The 17,667-nt window shown below is 41.3% G+C and overlaps 2 protein-coding genes across 2 annotated transcripts; both read left to right on the plus strand.

Moving 5' to 3' along the window:
• Window positions 1-325: 325 nt before the first annotated feature.
• On the plus strand, window positions 326-8,646 carry prkrip1 (PRKR interacting protein 1). Its single transcript, XM_041863742.2, has 6 exons — window positions 326-469; window positions 1,678-1,756; window positions 2,065-2,165; window positions 2,254-2,339; window positions 2,468-2,532; window positions 8,229-8,646. The coding sequence occupies exons 1-6, from the start codon at window positions 341-343 to the stop codon at window positions 8,324-8,326; spliced, it is 558 nt and encodes a 185-aa protein (XP_041719676.1). The 5' UTR covers window positions 326-340; the 3' UTR covers window positions 8,327-8,646.
• A 5,122-nt stretch (window positions 8,647-13,768) lies between these two features.
• LOC121550776 (uroplakin-3b-like protein 1) lies at window positions 13,769-17,241 on the plus strand. The gene is made up of 6 exons (XM_041863135.2): window positions 13,769-13,909; window positions 15,153-15,320; window positions 15,562-15,793; window positions 15,901-15,983; window positions 16,082-16,211; window positions 16,370-17,241. Exons 1-6 carry the CDS (start codon window positions 13,852-13,854, stop codon window positions 16,563-16,565), a joined length of 867 nt encoding a protein of 288 aa, XP_041719069.1. The 5' UTR covers window positions 13,769-13,851; the 3' UTR covers window positions 16,566-17,241.
• Window positions 17,242-17,667: the final 426 nt, after the last annotated feature.

The following is a 17,667-nucleotide window of genomic DNA, read 5'->3' on the forward strand; positions in this document are numbered from 1 at the left end:
TCGATCCTATAAACTAGAGGGAGGAGTGCCCCCTACTGGCCTATAATGAACTCTGCATTACAACTCTCCCAAGGAGGTGCTGAGCCTTCTTTAGAATAACATTCTGCAAGGTAAATCCATTACCTTCATTTGAAAGAACATCGTTATTTGTGTTTTTCTACGAGTGCTTGCCTAATATACCAAGAGTAAAACAATAACCTCACCAATTTAGCTCATACTCATTTATCATTTCCAGCAATGCACCCCCTTATCCCTCAGTATGCAGCCCCAGTACGCTAGGTGGAGCTAAACCTTTAACTTACAAATCAATGTAGAAGAAGACAAACATCAAATTCGAAAGATGTCGGCGACCAAGGAGAAAGATGGTCGACCAGGGAAACCGTCAGGAAAGGAATCTCAACCTTTGATTATAGCCAAAACTCCCGCAGAGGAGCAGCGCCTTAAGTTGGAGAGATTGATGAGAAACCCTGTAAGTGTCTGGGGAGGTTATTGTCTTTGAGGATATCTTCAAATGGGCACATGTTTATCTCCACAGCTAGAAAGGCTAGCTAACGTTAGCGCCAACCGCAGTGAATCTGTGCTTACGCAGCTAATAGTTAGCTAGCTACAGTAGTTAGCTAGAACATTGCCTGGTTGACAGTCAGAGATTAATGCCATTCATTTGTTTGGAAAACTTCCTCACAAGCTCTACAAGCCAGAATGTTGAATACACTTTTATTTCAAGGTACTCTACCAGTTGTGTGTGCGGTTAGTCCTTTTGTGGGTAGGAATTTGAGAAAAAATATCCACAGGAAAGTGCATTATTATTAAACCGACTTTTCCAAACGCTGATACTAGAAGGACGACGTTGTTGCAATTGTGGTGGGGTTCATGATTCTGAATTCCTGGAGTGCCCTTTAAGAGTGAAGGTGGCAAAAGTTAGAGCGGTCAATCGAATCTCCTATGCGGAGGTTAACAATTTAGAAAACAAGTTATGCTAGTGGATATACCAAAGCCTGTAGTAAATGTTTGTTGCCAGACAAAAGATACCCTGTGTGTTAAAGGTGGATTTTGTTGCATTCATTTCTACAGTTATAAACTGTACAGCACAAGTCTCAAAGAAGTCGAGGAATCTGGACATTATTGTGGCTGTTGCAGAAACGTTATTGGGACTCAAGGATTTTACATCTGAAAGCTTGCAAGGGGTACTGGCTGGAAGACCTGCCCTCCCAGGTTCCCCTTGAGCCTGTGTAGGGATTTATTTATTTTTTAACAAAAGTTGTTTGATTTATGTTTTATTTTATTTATTTATTTTTGGGTAGTTCCGTTTTTGGGGGGAATCCTGTTTCCATCCCGCATAGAAGGTGGCGGGATGCACATTCAATTGTGTGATCGCCAATAAACCATAGAAGAAGAAGCGCTTTGAAAAGTTGGTTTAATTATACTTTTCTGTGGACATTTTATCACCACTTCCTACCATCAAAAGGACCAACAGAATGGACAACCAGTAAAGTAAGTTTAAATATAATTTTATTCAACATTCTGGCTTGTAGAGACTTTTAGGGCAACTTCATTCAGACTGAATATCCATGGGGTAACCATGGTAACAGTCTGATGTATCAGGCAAGCTAGAACAGTGAATGACTATACTAGCTAGCTAATTATCGTAAAAATGAATACTCTCATGTATGTTTGTAGGATAAACCTGCCCCTATCCCAGACCGACCAAAAGAATGGAACCCTCGGGCTCCTCCAGAGTTTGTGCGGGATGTGATGGGTAAGCCTGCAATCTGCTAACTTTAGCTAACTACCTGTGGCGGATGAATTTGTGAATTCTCAGGTAAGGGCACGTGCAAGTGCTTTTTTTGCAGCCAAAGAGTCGAGCGAGCTTTGCAAGAATTATGGTTATTTATCTTGCAAGACTCGTTATCTACGCGCATCCACACTATCACATTATTAGGTAGGCAATGGCTTGTTGGCACAATTCTGGCACTGGAAATCTTACCCCCCTACTACTGAGTTGATTTTAATAAAAGCACTTTAAGCCCGCTGATGAGATGTGTAATGAATCTCCCCCTCCTCCAGGCTCCAGTGCAGGGGCTGGCAGTGGAGAGTTCCATGTGTACAGACACCTTCGCAGGCGAGAGTATCAGAGACAGGACTTCCTGGACAAGATGACTGAGAAGGTGGGCAGCTGACCTTATCGTTTCTCATGGGAACCAATTTATTTTAAGCGGTGGGGTTAAGCAATAAACTCTTTCCTTTTTCTTGCAGCAAAAGATGGATTTGGACTATCTTGACAAGGTGTCAGATAACCAACAGGCAGCTGATGAAAGAACAGCCAAACGCAGGAAGAAAAGGTTGGTGCATTAATCAAGGACCCACTAAAAATAAAATGTATAGAGCCTATTGCCTTTATTCTTTGAGTCTCTGCTGTAAACGTTATACTTGCTGATGGTTTGTTACGTTACACGTATTTGTATTTCAGGGAAAAGCTGAAGCAGAAGAAGCTTATGGCAAAGAAAGCCAAGCAGGAAGCCAACAAAGGTGAAGGTAAATGAAACAAATAATATTTAAGTGATGGATTTCATTGAAACAAGTCCCCTTCAGACTTTTGAAGTGTGAAGAAAGAGCAAGTCCACTACTTGTGTTGCTATGGCCAGTGCAAGAGCCAAATTGTACTCACATATTATGCTACAGCAGGGTTTTTCTGGATCAAAAAGGGGCTTAGGTGGTGGGCGTGGCAATGGGCGCGGTCGGCCTGTCGGTGTTGCTGAATTTTAGAGGCCCCCATCTTGGCAGTGTAGAGACATATTTGCCAATTTCCTGCAATTCTAAAAATGTATCCATGGAGCTGAGAGAAAATGTTTGTTTTAAAGCTAATTTCCTGCGATTCTACATATTCTGCCATGGAGCTGAGAGAAGATTTGGCAGTTTTAAAGCAAATTTCCTTAAATTCTATGCTTTATTTTGCTCAAACATAATAACAAAATCAATACTGCTAAATTCATTGTTTTTGGAACTTTAAATTCTCCCATCTAGCTTTTATTTTGGTGATTGTTGTGAAAGATTATAAAAAAATTAATAGGTCCATTATCTTTTCTAAGTACTTTACAGTGCATTCGGAAAGTATTCAGACACCCTTGACGTTTTCCACGTGTTACGTTACAGCATTCTAAAATTGATTAAAACCGTTTCCCCCCCCCCCTCAATCTACACACCATACTCCATAATGACAAAGCAAAAACAGGTTTTTGTAAATTTTGCAAATTTATAAAAAAATATGAAACTTAAATATCACAGTTACATAAGTATTCAGACCCTTTACTCAGTACTTTGTTGAAGCACCTTTGGTAGCGATTACAGCCTCAAGTCTTCTTGGGTATGACGCTACAAGCTTGGCACACCTGCACACCTTCTCTGCAGATCCTCTCAAGCTCTGTCAGGTTGGATGGGGAGCGTCGCTGCACAGCTATTTTCAGGTCTCTCCAGAGATGTTCGATCAGGTTCAAGTCCCGGCTCTGGCTGGGCCACTCAAGGACATTCAGAGACTTGTCCCGTAGCCACTCCTGCGCTGTCTTGGCTGTATGCTTAGGGTTGTTGTCCTGTTGGAAGGTGAACCTGTTGGAAGGTGGTCCTGAGCAGGTTTTCATCAAGGATCTCTCTGTACTTTGCTCTGTTCATCTTTCCCTCGATCCTGACAAGTCTCCCAGTCCCTGCTGCTGAAAAACATCCCCACAGCATGATGCTGCCACCACCATGCTTCACCATAGGGATGGTGCCAGGTCTCCTCCAGACGTGACACTTGGCATTCAGGCCAAAGAGTTCAATCTTGGTTTCATCAGACCAGACAATCTTGTTTCTCATGGTCTGAGTCCTGTAGTGGCCTTTTGGCAAACTCCAAGCAGGCTGTCATGTGTCTTTTACTGAGGAGTGGCTTCCGTCTGGCCACTCTACCATCAAGGCCTGATTGGTGGAGTGCTGCAGAGATGGTTGTCCTCCTGGAAGGTTCTCCCATCTCCACAGAGGAACTCTGGAGCTCTGTCAGAGTGACCATCGGGTTCTTGGTCACCTCCCTGGCCAAGGCCCTTCTCCCCCGATTGCTCAGTTTGGCCGGGCGGCCAGCTATAGGAAGAGTCTTGGTGGTTCCACACTTTTTCCATTTAAGAATGATGGAAGCCACTGTGTTCTTGAGGACCTTCAATGCTGTAGACATTTTTTGGTACCCTTCCCCAGATCTGTGCCTTGATACAATCCTGTCTCTGAGCTCAACGGACAATTCCTTTGACCTCATGGCTTGGTTTCTGCTCAGACATGCACTGTCAACTGTGGGACCTTATATAGACACGTGTGTGCCTTTCCAAATCATGTCCAATTAACTGAATTTACCACAGGTGGACTCCAATCAAGTTGTAGAAACATCAAGGATGATCAATTTAAACAGGATGCAATTTCGAGTCTCATAGCAAAGGGTCTGAATACTTATGTAAATAAGGTATGTTTTATTTGTAATACATTTGCAAAAATATCAAATCTGTTTTTGTTTTGATATTATGGGGTATTGTGTGTAGATGAGGACATTTTTATTTTATTTAATACATTTTAGAATAAGGCTGTAACGTAACAATGTGGAAAAAGGGAAGGTGTCTGAATACTTTCCGAATGCACTGCATCTGATTTTAGTCGTTTTAAGTTTACACTGAAAGTGTTTTTCCATCCCAAAATATATATATTTTTAACACTGTTTTGACATTTAGGCAGCCTGCCTAAGGATTTCAATGGTAGAAAGATCCCTGTACAGTACAGGGCTAGGTTTCCTGATAGAGATGGAACTTAAGCCTACGAGTGTTTAAACAAGGCATTGTTTTCCTAATGGCTGAAGATGTAACATGCGTTTCTCAAAACACCACGTAGAGAGAATGTTCGATAAGTGCGTTGATATGTCTTTGACTTTGGATCAGCTTTTTCTATTCATATTCTTACCTTAACATTAGAATGAATGCACAATACTGACAAAGGATTACAATAGCCTACAACTGGCAAAATAATGCAATGAAAGTGATTTCAATATGATTGAAATTAGGGTTGGGCAGTATCCAGATTTCCATACCTTCATCCTGTTCCTGTACCATACCGGGGTATACGGTATTACTGGCAGGGCACACAAGGGACATTATTTCTTTCCAAATGTAAAACTAACAAAGTACTAGTGAATGCGGATGCTAGTAGCTAAATGCTAATAAGCACAAGTGAACATAAACTAAATGCAAGGACAGACAACCCAGCTCATAAAGTTATAGAACTATTTTAAAAGGTTGATCCAGGAGGGGATTGATTGTTTCTGCTGTAACCAAGAAGCTTAATCTTTCAAGCTAGCCACCTATAGCTAGCAAGTTAGCAAAATTGGAGTAGGAGAAAGTGTATTTGGCACATCTTAGATAGTTAAGATTTAGCTGGCAAACATTAGTAGTGTAACTTGATCACCTCGCTTGTGCTGCTCAACAGTGGATTGTCATGTTTGCTCCATGGGGCCTTGGTAAAAAACATACCATGGGACTGGCTCAATGGATTTTTTTTCTTCATATTTTGAGGTGGGGGGGTGTTGAAAATCATACCGTCGGTACTTTAAAATACCTTGGTATATACCGAATACCTCCTAAGCCTAATTGAAATATGTAGCCTAAAATCGCTGTTTTGTAATACAGTCATATCGATTTTAATTAGATACATTATTTATCCTTGATTTGCTTGTTTGTAATATTGCAAACCTCATATTTGTATCAAACTATGAAGTTATCGGTGGTCACAGAGAGACAGATAAACATTTTGATTCTGTGTTTTCTGAGATCTTCTGGGTGTAAAGCATAGAGATAAAGAGGACTCATCTTTGTATCTGTGCCATTATGGAATCTGTGACAGCATGGGCAGCGCCATTGAGGGCCATCTCCATTTTAAAGTTGTTAATTACACTATATATACAAAAGTATGTGGATACGCCTTCAAATTAGTGGATTTGGCTATTTCAAATGTCTGCGCTGCTAGAGCTGCCCCGGTATAACAGCAACTGTAATTGCTGTTATTGTGAAGTGGAACCGTCTAGGCGCAGCAATGGCTCAGCTGCGAAGTGGTAGGCCACACATGCTCACAGAACGGGACCGGCGAGTGCTGAAGCGCGTAGCGCGTAAAAATCGTCTGTTCTCGGTTGCAACACTCACTACCGAGTTCCAAACTGCCTCTGGAAGCAACGTCAGCACAAGAACTGTTCGTCGGGAGCTTCATGATATGGGTTTCCATGGCCGAGCAGCCGCACACAAGCCTAAGATCACCATGTGCAATGCCAAGCGTCGGCTGGAGTGGTGTAAAGCTCGCCGCCAATGGACTCTGGAGCAGTGGAAACGCGTTTTCTGGAGTGATGAATCACGCTTCACCATCTGGCAGTCCGACAGACAAATCTGGGTTTGGCGGATGCCAGGAGACCACTACCTGCCCGAATGCATAGTGCCAACTGTAAAGTTTGTTGGAGGAGGAATAATGGCCTGGGGCTGTTTTTCATGGTTCGGGCTAGGCCCCTTAGTGAAGGGAAATCTTAACGCTACAGCATATAATGACATTCTAGACGATTCTGTGCTTCCAAATTTGTGGCAACAGTTTGGGGAAGGCCCTTTCCTGTTTCAGCATGACAATGCCCCCGTGCACAAAGCGAGGTCCATACAGAAATGGTTTGTCGAGATCGGTGTGGAAGAACTGGCCTGCACAGAGCCCTGACTTCAACCCCATCGAACACCATTGGGATGAATTGGAACGCTGAGTGCAAGCCAGGCCTAATCGCCAAACATCAGTGCGTAAGTTGTAAAGCTGATATTGGTGATTTACCGCCGCCAGCTGGAGTCCTGAACCAAATCTTGTCATTTATTGTGGCCACGAGATGGTGGTGATATAGCTTAAAGCCATTTACAATTCATAGGCCACCTAATTTAGAAGACAATGCCAAAGACAGTACAAGAAATTTCAGCCCACAGAGAAGCACAAGATTAAACTATACTCAACTTTCTAGAGCAGTGGTCACCAACCGGTCGATCGCGATCTCCAAGGCATTCCTAGTCGATCGCCAAACATTTCTGTAAAAAACCCAATGATAAAGCCTTGTTCCTATTTTTATAATTTTTTTGTCTCGGGTAGTTGGCGGTAGGTGCACCCGATTCAGCTGCCCTGTGCGCCGGGTAGGTGAACTGTTGCCATTTTGAACCATTTCATGTGTCCACTTTGAACCATTTGATTTGATTTGAAGGTACAAACATTTACATTTACATTTTTGTCATTTAGCAGAAGCTCTTATCCAGAGCGACTTACAGTTAGTGAGTGCATACATGAATTGAATATATATATATATATTTTTTATGCTGGCCCCCCGTGGGAATCGAACCCACAACCCTGGCGTTGCAAACGCCATGCTCTACCAACTGAGCTACATCCCTGCCGGCCATTCCCTCCCCTACCCTGGACGACGCTGGGCCAATTGTGCGCCGCCCCATGGGTCTCCCGGTCGCGGCCGGCTACGACAGAGCCTGGATTCGAACCAGGATCTCTAGTGGCACAGCTAGCACTGCAATGCAGTGCCTTAGACCACTGCGCCACTCGAAAGACAAACCCTGCCTTCCTGGCGGGCCTGGAGAGCAAATCAAGTGCACTATAGGCCTACCGCTGGCCAATCGAATGGCTCAGATTACTGTGTCTGCAGTAAAGTAGCAGGCATAAAATAAATCTACAGCAAAGTTGATACTGTGAGATTTCAAAAAGTTTAAAACCATGACTACAGAGTGACTGTCAACGAATACAGCAAAGAGCTGCTGTTTTTATGAGTGAGTATCAAAAGAAAAATGGAGGGAACATTGCTCCCAACCCATAGGAATCCCCAACCCCCAGTTGACTTTTAAATGGCAGAAGCCCTCAATGGCAATGTCCATGCTAAAATGAGTTATATCCATCTAGAGCCCTCTTTCTACCTCTATGGTGTAAAGTGATGCGGGAGAGAAAAATATCATCCAAAGATGCACTTCTACGAGTGGTCTGATGCATTCGTTAAATTACGAGCATTTTTAAGTGCAACGTTAGTAGCGATGGTTTTGGAAAACCGCTCAGAGATTTAACGATGCTAATCCCGGCCCAGTACAGTTTCTTAGTGGAAGATGGTAAGGGTAATAAGTTATGGCAGAGACTGATTTTAGATTATTTGTGTCCCCTCTGTTCAGATTCTGAGAAGTCCTCCTCCAGCAGTGAAGAGGACGACCAGGAGAGGGAGGCTGAGGATGATGCAGAGGCGCCCAGCTTCGTCATGGGGAAGAGGTGAATGCCTGGCACCGGGTCATGAGACACGCTTCAGGAAGAAATTGAACGGGGGGGCCAATATCTAATACCTGTTCAGAAATCAACACAGCCCAGCTTTTATCAATGTAATGGACTCCATAGACATTATCTGAGAGAGAGCCAAGGGAGATGAGCCTCTGTTAGGGAACTGACATTCTTCCAAACTCATATGTTTGTAGTTTAGAGCAGTGTTTACCGACCCTGGTCCTCGAGTATCCCCAAAAGTACACATTTTCGTTGTAGCCCTGGACAAACAAGCCTCATTCAACTCATTGAGGGCTTGATGATTAGTTGACAAGTTGAATCAGGTGTGCTTGTCCAGGGTTACAATAAACATGTGTACTGTTGGGGGTACTCAAGGAGGAGGGTTGGGAAACACTGGTTTAGAGGACCTCCTTCCAATTCAGTGAATTGAGGTTGACAAAGCTGGGTCGTATTCATTAGGCACCAAACGGAAGAAAACTGACTGAAACAGGGAGGGAATACCTGAACTTGAAATGCTCCAATAAGAAATGCACATTTTAGTTTTCCGTTGCAAAACCTTTTCCTGCAGTGTGCCCTAATGAATACGATGATCAAGGTGTTGTTTTCATGCATGTCTCTCCTTCTAAAATTTTTCCTTTTGTGTGGTAGTATAATTGCTCACTTTTGTTTATTTTTTATACTGTGCTTGTGTATATTTTTAATAAACATCTGGGAAGAATAAGGCCTATATTTGCTGTATTTTCCTCCTATAGAATCTTCTGGAATAGTTTATTATTTAATGATAACCCAATTTCATAAGCCATACATTTACTTAAGGACAAGCATTGTCAAGCTATTTCCACAATGCTGATCAGGACATAATACTCCTATAGGGGTCACTCTCCACTCATTCCACTTGTGAAATGAATTTGGGGAAGGATAATGGATTTCTTTGAGTATTTGTTCCAAGAGGAAAGCAGATGCTCATATTGGGATTTTTTAAAAGAAGTGCTTGCAGTAATAACTTGAGTAAAACATGGGTCTGCAATTACAGTACAACTTTACCAGGAAGCAATCATTGCAGGGTATGTTGTCATCTTTATTGCTCTGGCAGTTGTCTTGTTCATCCAATGACGTATAAGGAATAGCTCTCAACTACTGTACTGCACTCGTACTCACAACATAACATACTATTTTGATTGTTCCTATTCTAAGATAAGAAAAGAGTAAGGCTTCCTTCCTTCCTCCCTTCCTTCCTTTTTAATTTGATACCTTTTTTTCTGTTAAGCTTAATCTTTTTCCACTTCTATCAAGTCTTTTCACAAACTCTCTCCGAAGGGGGTTGTTGCTCTAAAGTTTCAGAACTGGAGATGCAGCAGTGCAGTTGACAATGTAAACAAGACCTGCCTATATCTATGAAGCTATCGGAATGTCTTGTTTACAGTCTCAATGCATTTTGTTTGTAGTCAAATGAAAATCTAATGTTATTTCTCACATGCTTTGTAAACAACCGGTGTAGACTAACAGTGAAATGCTTACTTACGGGTCCTTTTCCAACAATGCAGAGTTAAAGATAAAATATAAATAGTGACGAAGAATAAATACACAGCGAATAACATAACAATAACGAGTAAAAATAACATGGCTATATACAGGGAGTACCAGCACAAAGTCGATGTGCAAGGTTATGAGGTAATTGAGGTAGCTATGTACATATAGGTAGGGGTAAAGTGACTAGGCAACAGGATAGATAATAGACTGAGCTGTAGCAGAAGCGTTTATGGTGAAAGTGAGTGTGTGTGGCGTCAGTATGCGTGTGTGGGCGTGTGTGTTGGGTGTGTAAGTATATGTGGGTAGAGACCAGTGTGAGTTGGTGCAAGATAGTTAGTAAAAAAAAAAAGAGTCAATGCAGGTAGTCCGGGTAGCCATTTGATGAGCTATTTAGCAGCCTTGTTTAGCAGTCTTATGGCTTGGGGTAGAAGCCGATCAGGGTCCTGTTGGTTCCAGACTTGGTACACTGGTACCGCTTGGGTGGCTGGAGTCTTTGACAATTTTGTGGCCATTCCTCTGTATAGATGTCCTGGATGGCAGGGAGCTCGGCCCCAGTAATGTACTGGGCTGTACTCACCACCCGCTGTAGCGCCTTGCGGTTGCCGTACCAAGCGGTGATGCAGCCAGTCAAGATGCTCTCAATGGTGCAGCTGTATAACTTCTTTGAGGATCTGCTAGGAGCTGTGCTGGACTGGTGAGGCACACAAGGAGAGAACCTAACAATGGGTACTTTAACCTGAAATCCAATCGTAGTTAGTGGGGTTAATTTCAATGAATGCCAAGGCAACAACATTTTTACATATCCTTTACCAACTAATGTCTCATCTTGAGGTGTGTGTGTTTTTGGCTTCAGTTATGGCTCTTCCAAAGACAAGATAGAGATTTCGACTTCTCGTGCACATAGCCCTGGGATCACAAACTACAACACACACCACCTTAGTAACTACTACAGCAATGTCCTTTAAGGAAAATACACTTTGCTTTACAATGGACAAGTCATAACATGTCCTTTCTTTTATTTAAAAAAAAGTGGCCTATCACTACAGTTTTATTTACATAGCTGATAAATCAGGTTTGTCTCATTTTGAAAAACACATTCTAAACCGTTTAATATCTGTATCAATTCCTACAAGTGTTATAATTTGACTTACATAGGATAACCTTTGAAGGTGTGAAGATATGTTTGTAATAAAAACAGAAAAAATGCTAACTATGAATAGTTCTGCTGGTGTATTTACAGCTTTTCAAGCTTCGACATAAGATTGATTCTTACACCTGTCTGTTTACAATGTAACCCCATCTCTGGAGAAATGAATTAACAATTGGGTAACTGGTGTCGTGATGTGACTTACTTTAATGTATGATTGTTATTTATCGAATCACCTAACTATGTTTAATTGTCACTCGATTAAATTAATCATGTAACAATTAACCCACGGAATAAGTTGTTTAACGAGTTACCATCTCCCGAACTAAACTCTTAGAAGATATGTTATATCGATAACAGTCACTTATCAAATAATTACCTCTTATCAGTCTCATTCTGAACGTCGCATAATCCTTGAACCTGCAAGAACCCTAACCTTATTGATGAATCAGCAATACACAAATTGGCTTAATAATCTATTTACTAACTAACTAACTAATACAATACAAACACACAGGTTATTGATTACTAACGTAATACAATGAAAACAGGTCCCTAGTGGACTGGACTAACAGCATGACTGCTTGGGTAGTGGAGGGGTCAGAATGGAAGGGAGAGAGAGATTCAAACTATCGTAGTTACTTTGGAAACTACGCTAACAGTAATCATAATACTTATGCACCCTAATAATTGCTCATTCAGATTACAAATGCAACATGTATTTACGTGTTGCTGTCCTCGATAGTTGAGTTGATGATGTAGGACTCTGGTTTGCCCACCAGAGATCTCAATGTCCTTGGTAGAGTTTCTGGTTGTAGTGGTGGTTAGAATGGATACTTCAGATATACCTGCGGTTGTCTGAGAGGGATTGTCCTCTCCTCTCGTGTCTTTAGTGAAAGTTCTCTAGACGACTATACATGCCAGCTGCAGACTGAAATGATAAGGTCTAGTGCATTGTCTTCCTCTTCACTTTGTGTAGAGGTTGAGAGTTTCTCCATTTCAAACGTGTGGACTAACGTCTCACGTTTTCAGGTTTTTCTGGTCTTGTAGAAATTCAACCATTTTACAACGTTTAGCTCACGCTTCACGTCTGCTGGTCTGAGGTGAATTTCGTCACAACGCTTTTTATGCGCTCGGGGTAAAAGGGGTGTTCCATCATGTTTGTGCTCATCTGGGCGTGGCCACTGACTGAGAACAAATCAATATGGAAAACAATAATCTCATCTAGAATGCTAAAATCACATTGTTATCTTCACAAAAGTATTATTATTCTTAGTCATTCGTTTTATACAACAATTAGATGCAAACCTCATAACTGGGAAGTGTACCCCCCCAGAGATACAGTTATGTTGTTCCACTGTCTTTAATGACATCACATCATAGTAACAAATTTGACATGATTGTTCTTTAAGTCCCCACCAACCATTTCCCACATTCTTTTAAGTAGGAATATTGTTTCATTATCCACTTTTGGATGTTGGAGTCTTGGTGGGAAGACTTCCTTTATTAACAAAGGGGTCCTTTCTCCCAATACTTCATGGCAAGGAAGAGAAAGTCTGCACTGTATTTACGACCGGTCATAAAACTGTCCCCCAGGAAGGGGGGTGTTCAAACCTTTGCCTAGCCAGCATGTTTGATCATCAACCCATGAGGGAAAGTCATGACACTGGTGATACCTGCCCAGAATATGTCAAAGGAATATTCACCTGAATGAAATAATAGTCAACATCAATCAATCAATCAATTTTATTTTATATAGCCCTTCTTACATCAGCTAATATCTCGAAGTGCTGTACAGAAACCCAGCCTAAAACCCCAAACAGCTAGTAATGCAGGTGTAGAAGCACGGTGGCTAGGAAAAACTCCCTAGAAAGGCGAAAACCTAGGAAGAAACCTAGAGAGGAACCAGGCTATGAGGGGTGGCCAGTCCTCTTCTGGCTGTGCCGGGTGAAGATTATAACAGAACCATGCCAAGATGTTCAAAAATGTTCATAAGTGACAAGCATGGTCAAATAATAATCAGGAATAAATCTCAGTTGGCTTTTCATAGCCGATCATTAAGAGTTGAAAACAGCAGGTCTGGGACAGGTAGGGGTTCCATAACCGCAGGCAGAACAGTTGAAACTGGAATAGCAGCAAGGCCAGGCGGACTGGGGACAGCAAGGAGTCACCACGGCCGGTAGTCCCGACGTATGGTCCTAGGGCTCAGGTCTCTCAGTTGGCTTTTCATAGCCGATCATTAAGAGTTGAAAACAGCAGGTCTGGGACAGGTAGGGGTTTCGTAACCGCAGGCAGAACAGTTGAAACTGGAATAGCAGCAAGGCCAGGCGGACTGGGGACAGCAAGGTGTCATCATGCCCGGTAGTCCTGACGTATGGTCCTAGGGCTCAGGTTCTCAGAGAGAAAGAGAGAACGAGATAATTAGAGAGAGCATACTTAAATTCACACAGGACACTGGATAAGACAGGAGAAGTACTCCAGGTATAACCAACTAACCCCAGCCCCCCGACACATAAACTACTGCAGCATAAATACTGGAGGCTGAGACAGGAGCGGTCCGGAGACATGAGCTGTGCCATGAGGTTTTGGTGTATTAAGCAAATCAAACAAAACTTTACAAAAGAGTAGGCATGTCTAGGCATGCAAAACACCTGTAGCAAACACCACAAACGGTTTCAATCAGGAATAACCACACACGCCCATACAGACCAACCTGTGTTTGATTCATTCTCCTCTTTTAAAAGGGATGGGTAGGGAATCTATTTAGGAACGGTTCACATCAGCCAAGTTCAGTCACTTTCCCAGGAGCAGTCAGCAACATACAGCATACCAAAGTGTTAGAAGAAATGGCATTACTCTTTTATGTGGTATTGTGCCTGTCTGTCCGGACTGGGTTGGGGCAAAGTAAGTACATTTTTTCATACAACTATCAGTTGTAATATTCACAAAATGTTGAGTGTCTGAATAGTTTTTTTGTGGATTGTTAGTTATGATCTTTCACATATGATCTTAAAGTTATTTACCTCAGTTTCAGTTATGCAAGTTAATTTTATATATTTATTTAACCTTTAATTTGACAGGGAGTCATGCTGAGACCAAGGGTCTCTTTTACAGATGAACCCTGTATCCAACATACACATCAAAATACAAGAAAATAAAAACACAATCATATAAAACAAACACATTCTTCAATAAAAAGGTCCTCAATCAGTCATCTGAATTGCCCTAGAGGCACCAACTCTTCCAATTTTAGAGAGATTTGGAGATGATTCCACAAGTAAGGTGCAAAAAAAAAACTAAAAGCAGATTTACCTAACTCAGTTGAGATCAAAGGGATCTCCAGAGTTAGCCATCCCTGAGACCTGGTATGGTAGCTCATACATTTTTTTTTATTGATGATAATTGAAAACAAATTACAACAATTAAAGAAAGAGGGGATTTGAATTTGCCTGCATGTAACTATTTAGCAACGTTTTATGTCATTTGGAGTTCCTGTGTATTCAGTTGGCTCCAGAGAATGTCTCAGGGTTTTTGCTGAATAACAGGTGGGTTCCATAAAACAACAAGAGACCAATCTTTTTTATTTATTTAATGTGTGAAACTATCAAGCTGGCTCCACCAGTATTAGTCAGATGTGCTGAGTTTCTGCTGAACAATATTGCAGAAATTAGTCACTTAAATACAGCGTGGAAAACCCACTCACACGTTCTGCTATATGGAACATATTTCTACTTCACCTATATTATTGGGAGGAGACTCAATTACTAGGTAGTATTCAGATTCAATTGGCATGACTGAACTTGAATAGTGTGAAGTCTCATATGTTGCACAATAACCGGACCTCCCTCACTGGTTTAGCCAGTATTGAGAAATTGGGCCAAGATGACAGATGTGTCATTTCAATTAAATATATTGATGCAAAGTTGGATAGAAAGTCCATAACAGTGGCTTTTTATACAACCGTCTAGCAGTTTCACTCGACACACCCGGAATGTGAGTGTTGGAACATTTCAGGTAAAAGAAGATTCTCTAAAACAAAGAGAGGATACAGTTTAGATAAGAAAATGTTTTCTCTTTCATTGTAATGATCAAACTACCAATCGTTTTTGGGAATAATCTAAATGTTTTTCTCTTTGTCCTTTCACAGTTGTAACAGTCAACAACACTCCTGCAATAATCCCTTTCAGTTTGGCTGGGAAACTGACCTCCAATTCAGTGATACTGATGTCCCCAAGTTGTTACTTCGACAGTCTGACGAGTTTGTCCTGCACTTCTGCTACCTGTGAAATATGGCTGGTACCGGCCATAGATACAGGTACTGGAATCCTCATCATTTGATAGGAAATATAAAACCAAATGGCACACAGGAAGAGCAATTGAACATTCTTCCGTCTTTGATTTATAAAGAAAAATACATGCAATGTCAACATTTTTTAACGTTTTGGTCCACCAAAGTAGATACAGTATGTAGTACTTCACATACAGAACAAAGAAAAAGAAAGCACAGTATTGCATTTTTGTTCTTTCTTGTTCTAAACCTTGATACTTTTCAACAGGAGTCAGCACTTATGATGCCGACAAAACAATTTCCAACATTGACAGCCTCTCTCCTTATCCAACCGCCTTCTCTTCCAACACCTCAAAGAAATATTTCCTGACCAAGTTGGGGCTTCAGAAAGACTACCTCTGCCCCATCGTCAATGGGCCAAACTACTTCAGGGTTGGCTCTGACGGAGGCTGCTCCACTACGAACTGTAATGGAGTATTGCCTGTTGGCTCCACTGCCAGGTCAGAACCCCTCCTTTACCCCAGTGCATTGACTTTGGATCTAAGTTGAAGTACCATTGTGTGAATTCAATGCAACCAACCTAAATTATGTTATTCCACTATTTCAGATTTAAGTATGTTCTTATCAACCCAGCAACCAGAACAGTTGTTGCGGAGAGTTTGTGGTCCAACAACATCCCTCTTTACTCTTGTAAGGGCTTCCCATATATTCAATCAGTATTCAGTCAATCGGAAATGTCCATGTACCTCTGCTAAACGTAAAAACAATAACATTGTCTATTCCTCCAGTGAAAGACCCTGACAGCATTGATGATGGCCTTGCGGGAAGGTCTGCGGCCATGATTGTCATAACGTCTATCCTGTGTAGCTTCCTGGCCTTGCTGCTGCTGCTGTTGCTCATCCTGCTGATCTATGTCCTGTGAGTCATATAACCTACTGCCTTTCCCAGTTGAACTTCATAGACATAGGGTTCATAGACACAATGTTCATTTCCATTTCCATAGTCGGCTACTTAGCATGTATATAATAGGCTACCTGACATTCATTGATTTCTCCAACCCTCTATGTCCTCTGCAGTTGCTGTCGGAAGGAGAAACAGGAGATCCAAGTTCCAGGATCAGTGCGCATGTATGACACTCACAACTTGAAGGGTCCTTCCCCCTATGTAAATCCTGCTTATGAGGATGAGCCACAGAGAACCACAGCCACTAACCCCATTAGGCTCAAGAGCTACGCTGACTATGATTTGACAAAACCAGCCACAGAATTGTAGTGAGTGTTTGCGAGAGAAGAATGTTGCACTTAGTGGTCCATTGGCATCATCAATTTCTGACTGTCATTCATGATCAATATGTTTATGATATTAAGGCTGGGGAATTATGCAAATTAATAACTGTAGTTTGATAGCTATTTAGAAGTCTAATTTTGTTGCTTCATTTAAAATAACTGGAGTCGAGTCCTATGTTTAAAATACAATGCTAAAATTCACATTATAGGCTACATTTATTTGGAGGCCATTTGTATGCCATAAATAAAATCTATTTAGAAAGAAAAATGCAATTGAGTGCATCAAGATAATCAAAACTCTTTTTTAAAATCTATATATTTATAGTTTTTTCTTTTCACAATAATCCAAATAGAAAGTTCATAATAATACTATATTTCTCTCATGTCTCTTATATTATGTCATCATTGCTGTGTAGTGTGTAAACGGGTCATTCTATGAAAATGAACTTTTAAAAAAAATACAATTATACATTTATTTACCTAACTTTATTGTCAGATAATAGCTAACCCCTTAAGATTACAAATCAACATAAATGACAGCTGGGGGGTGAAACCTGTGCTGAAGACTTCTATATTGGTCCGCTAATAAAGTAAAGGCCCAGTGCACTACTTTTGTGACATTTTTTTAAACTAAATGTATTTGAGTGTTTACCAGCATTTGTAACTTGAGTCTGATAATGATCTGTACAAAATAGTTAATCTGATAATACTTGTGGAATATAAAAATACTTGCTTGATATATGTTTTCAAGTTTCTTGAAATACTTTGCAAATGCAACCTATTTCTATGTGAAAACTGAAATGGTCTATTCATTCCTTTTTCTTTTTAGTAGACGCTCTTATCTAGAGTAACTTACAGTAGTGAGTGCATACCTGTGGAGGCTGCTGAGGGGAAGATGGCTCATAATAATGTCTGGAATGGCTCAAATGGAACGATACCATTCCACCTATTCCGCTCCAGCCATTACCACGAGCCCGTTCCCCGCAATTAAGGCGCCACCAACCTCCTGTGGTGCATACATTTTCATACTGTTCCCCCGTGGGAATTGAACCCACAACCCTAGCATTGCAAGTGCCATGCTCTACTAA

The sequence above is a fragment of the Coregonus clupeaformis genome, chromosome 35 (genome assembly GCF_020615455.1).
Source record: "Coregonus clupeaformis isolate EN_2021a chromosome 35, ASM2061545v1, whole genome shotgun sequence".
Classification (NCBI taxonomy): Eukaryota; Metazoa; Chordata; class Actinopteri; order Salmoniformes; family Salmonidae; genus Coregonus; species Coregonus clupeaformis.